Source organism: Pteropus alecto, unplaced genomic scaffold, assembly GCF_000325575.1.
Source record: "Pteropus alecto unplaced genomic scaffold, ASM32557v1 scaffold11, whole genome shotgun sequence".
Lineage (NCBI taxonomy): Eukaryota > Metazoa > Chordata > Mammalia > Chiroptera > Pteropodidae > Pteropus > Pteropus alecto.
The window spans coordinates 11899630-11903898 of NW_006431956.1; the positions used below are offsets into that span (position 1 = coordinate 11899630).

A 4269-nucleotide genomic window follows, 5' to 3' on the forward strand; every position below is an offset into this window, starting at 1 on the left:
TCCCCACTCGTCCCCACCCCCCCAGCACCTCGGCGGCGGCGAGAGGCGCCGGCAAGGGGCAACGCCAGGAGGTAGGCTAGGGCTGCCCGTCGGACGCGGCGGCGCGCACGCAGGCCTCGCCTCCTCCTGGCTTTTCCCTCACGCCGGCCGCAGGGCGGGCGCGCACGCCGAGTGACGCTCGGAGGAGGAAGCGCAGCCCGCGTCCCCGCCCTCGCTGCCCCCGGCCCAGCGGGAGCCCCCCCAGTGCGCCTGTGCGGAGGCCTACTTGATTATGTGTGCCCTCTCCGGGCTCCAGCGTTAGCGGCCGGGTGGAGGTGGGGAGGGAGAAGACCAGGAGGAGGCGGAGGAGGCGGTGGAGGGGAGGTGGGGGGAGTCAGCAAGGACATGGCTCCTGACTCCTGTGCGGAACGTGAGTGACTGAGCGGCAAAGCCCGAGTGAGCGAGCGGCCGAGCGGCGGGCGGGGGCCTGGGGCACCGGGAGGGAGCTGGGTCGCGGGTGGCTGTGTTGGGGGCAGCACTAATTGGCTTGCATGTGTTTTTTAATGGTCCCCCCAACTCCCTCTTAGATGGTCTCTAGCGACCGGCCCGTGTCACTGGAGGACGAGGTCTCCCATAGTATGAAGGAGATGATTGGAGGCTGTTGCGTTTGCTCAGACGAGAGAGGCTGGGCCGAGAACCCGCTGGTTTATTGCGACGGGCACGGCTGCAGCGTCGCGGTGCATCAAGGTAAACACCCAACCGTCCGCCGGGCCGAACCCGGCCTGCTCCCAACCGTCACCGCTTCCCCCACCTTGGCAGCAACTGCCAGTTCCCTGCCGCCCCTCCCCCCGCCCCGCCCCGTTCCGCGGCCCGGGGTGGACTCGGAGGGTCCGCGGCGAGGCGCGGGGGGTGTGGGCTGTGCATGTGGGAGAAAGTGCGTGTGGCCTGGACTGTCATGTGATTCAGCGCTCACTCTCTCAAGTGTCATTTGGCCGCCGCCTGCGCCGGGCGCCGTAGGTCCGGAGACTTTCTGAGGCGGTGGTTGGAGAAAAGTGGGTGCGGGGCCTCGGGGTAGGGAGCGGGGGGGCTGGGCGTGCGCCCCTCGGTCGTGTCACGGTGACTGTAGGTGTGGGTTTTGGCACGTGGAGACCCCTCCCCCTTCGTGCCCGCTCCCTTCTGCCGCAGTGTGTCTGGGGACTTCCTGTGGCATGGAATCAGGCTCCGAACGCCACTCGCTGCTCTAGGGCCGGGCGCGGGAGGGGGCAAGGGGGTCGCCTTGCCGCTTTAGATTAGGGAGGGGGGCGCCGCTGCTACACCCCAAGCTTTCTGGCGGAGACTCTGCTGCTGCTGTGGACGGGGAGCTTCCTGCGGTGAAGACGGCGAAAGGTCGCCGCCGCAGTCGCGCTGCTGCAGGAGTAGCTTGGCTGAGCTGCCCTGCGCTGCTGGATGAGGCTGTTCAGTGGCCGCGTCAGGCCACTTCCTCAGCTTTAGTGACTGAAGAGAAGAGAAGGTGGTGGTGCCGCCAATGACTTGGGCAGCATCTTAGTTTATTTCTGGGTGTTTCTGCTCGGTGAGTTTTTTTGGATATACTAAAAGCCGAGGACAATAATAAAGTTTTCTGGACATTGAAATTTCTCACCTTTTCCATTTCATGTGGTAAGGAATTGAGGCTGAAACAACCTTGATCATTTTTTGTTGGCTGTTATACTCCCTGTTATTCACCAACCTGCCCCCTTCCCATTTCTGAATCTGGCGTTGAGTAGTGGATGTAAGGGGCTAAAGTGCACTCTTTATAGGATGGAAGCTCAGAACTGGAAAGGGAGACTTCGGAAGTAGTGAATTAACTTGAGAATGCAGTCATTCTCATTGTCTTTTAAAGAAGAGGAATTTTGCACACCTATGTTTTTAAGTAGTAAAAACAATGTGTGTTGAAACTAGACACTGATTTTAAGGTCTTAGAAAACTGGTATATAGTTTTCCATTACAGTGTTCATTGGCATTTGTCGAGGAATGTCTTATGAATTATCAAGTTTTGATAAGTAATCTCATTTCTCGATATAGGAAATGTTCATTTAAATCTTAAGTTTTTCTTCTCTAGAAATACTTCTGAATTAAAATATAAGATTTTGGACACTGATGCTTCGTTTCTCGGAATATTTTTACTCTGACATCTTTACAAGTTTTAAAAGGGATTAGAAGGTTAGCTTTTGGAATTTTCAGAATTTCTGCTGATTTTATATTAAGTGCTCTCCAATATTTAAGATACTTTGAAGTTTCCTCCGAGCAAGGTCATTTGAGAATGTCAATTGGATATTCGTGTTTTTAGGTTTTGGGGAAAACTTCAATTTGGGTTAATAGTAATGTAAAATATTAACAAATATTAATGAAAAGTATTATTTTATTAATAAATATAATATTAATAAATATTAAAGTTTCAAACAATTTGACTTAGATATGTGATATATACTCAGACCACTTGTTGGAACATTCACATTATATATTTAGAAATATGCACTTATTTTGGTAACACTTTATTGAGATGTAATTCACATACTATACAATTTACCCATTTAAAGTATAAAATTCATGGGTTTTTAGTGTACTCACAGAGTTTTGCATCCATTACCACAATCAATTTTAGAACATTTTCATTGCCCTAACAAGAAACCTTGGACTCTTTAACCTTTACTCCCCATTGCTCCCAACTCCCCAAGCAACCACTCATCTACTTTCTGTGTCTATAGATCTGCCTATTCTGGATATTTTAGATATATAGAAGCATTTCACTTTTACATTCCATTTTCTGCAATATCTGTTGCTCATGATTTGGAAATATTTTCATTAGGTTTATCTAAAATGCTTACTGTTAAAACTGCAGGATATAGGAATGAATTAATGAATTTCTAAGCCGATGTAAAAATCTATGTGTTAAATTTTACCTAATATTCTTTCCATCATAAAAGAATAATTAAGATTTGTAGTGTTTATTCTTAAACGAAACAAAAATTGGCATTTTAACATTTTTATTATATCATACAATTCAACTACGTAATATATGTGATAAGTATAAATACAAAATATTTTAATTCTTTACAAAGCAGGCGGTTCACATTTATAATTTAAGAGATAATTGGGCTTTGAAAGGGCACTTGATTTTCCATAATTTTTTAATCTGAACATATTTTAAAACATTTTATTTTCCTACAGCTTGCTATGGCATTGTTCAAGTACCCACTGGACCATGGTTTTGCAGGAAATGTGAATCTCAGGAGAGAGCAGCCAGAGTGGTAAGGACTGTTTATCAAAAACATTAAAATACTTTACTGAGCTTAGGATGCTACACACTCATGTTTCCCTTTGAAGGGTTGTCAGTCTTTTGTTCAAATATTGAATTTGGGCCAAATATTGACTTGCAGTTTTAAACCGATTTTATAAAATCTGAAAAACAAATTGAACCACATAAGTATATGTTGATTGATACTTTGAGCAGATGAAATGTGAAGTTGTATTTGGGCTTTATTAGCCCTGCTTAATGGTTTGAAGGTTAAATTGGCCAGAGTTAGAATATAATGGCACTAGAACATAAGGAAGTTACACTGATAATTCTGCCAAGTTCTGTTTAATGAATTAAGAAACAAGAATTTAACAATTCATAATTTTAGTACATCTACACATGTGTAGTTTAACTTTGAATGCTCAGTATTTTCAGATATTCAGCCCCTTTGGCAAAGCAACATAAAGATCTTTCTTTTTCAACTTGGCTAGCTACCTTCTTTCTGAACACTTTTGTAAACCCTCTGTAAGAATGAGGGAGATATGTTTATTTTTTGTGACCAAAGGATTTTTCCAGTTGAGCAGATGAAACTATCAGGGAGAAATAGATTTAATCTTCATTAATCATAAAAGCATTACCATTTGCAATGGGATAGTTCCTTTTGGTTTTGACTAGAGAATTTGACAAGGTAAAAAACAAACATTTTAACTTCTCTATATGTATAATAAAAATGGAATATTTTATTTTTGCTTGGGCAAGTGGTTGAGTGAAACTCAGAGCAGTATTGATATGTTCTGTTTGTGAGGATGCACTGTAGCAGAATTATAGTTATTCTAGCATTAGAATAATGGGAATTAGCAAATGGAGGGTGAAATCAATCATAAAAATTTTAGGACTCAATGAGGTATGTATAGGTCTACTCTTTATTTTTTTCCCTTTTTGTAAGATGTTATCATTTGTAGTTGATGGGTCTCCAAGCAAAGAAAGGTCTGCTTTCATTTATTAGTAAACACTGA

General features: G+C 44.5%; 1 protein-coding gene across 1 annotated transcript in view; it reads left to right on the plus strand.

Moving 5' to 3' along the window:
- The first annotated feature begins 101 nt into the window (after positions 1-101).
- Positions 102-4269, plus strand: part of MLLT10 (MLLT10, histone lysine methyltransferase DOT1L cofactor) — a 188669-nt gene continuing 184501 nt past the window's right edge. The window contains 3 exon segments of the mRNA XM_025043458.1: positions 102-409; positions 567-726; positions 3187-3266. Coding sequence (XP_024899226.1) covers positions 567-726; positions 3187-3266 — 240 coding nt within the window. The 5' untranslated portion in view covers positions 102-409.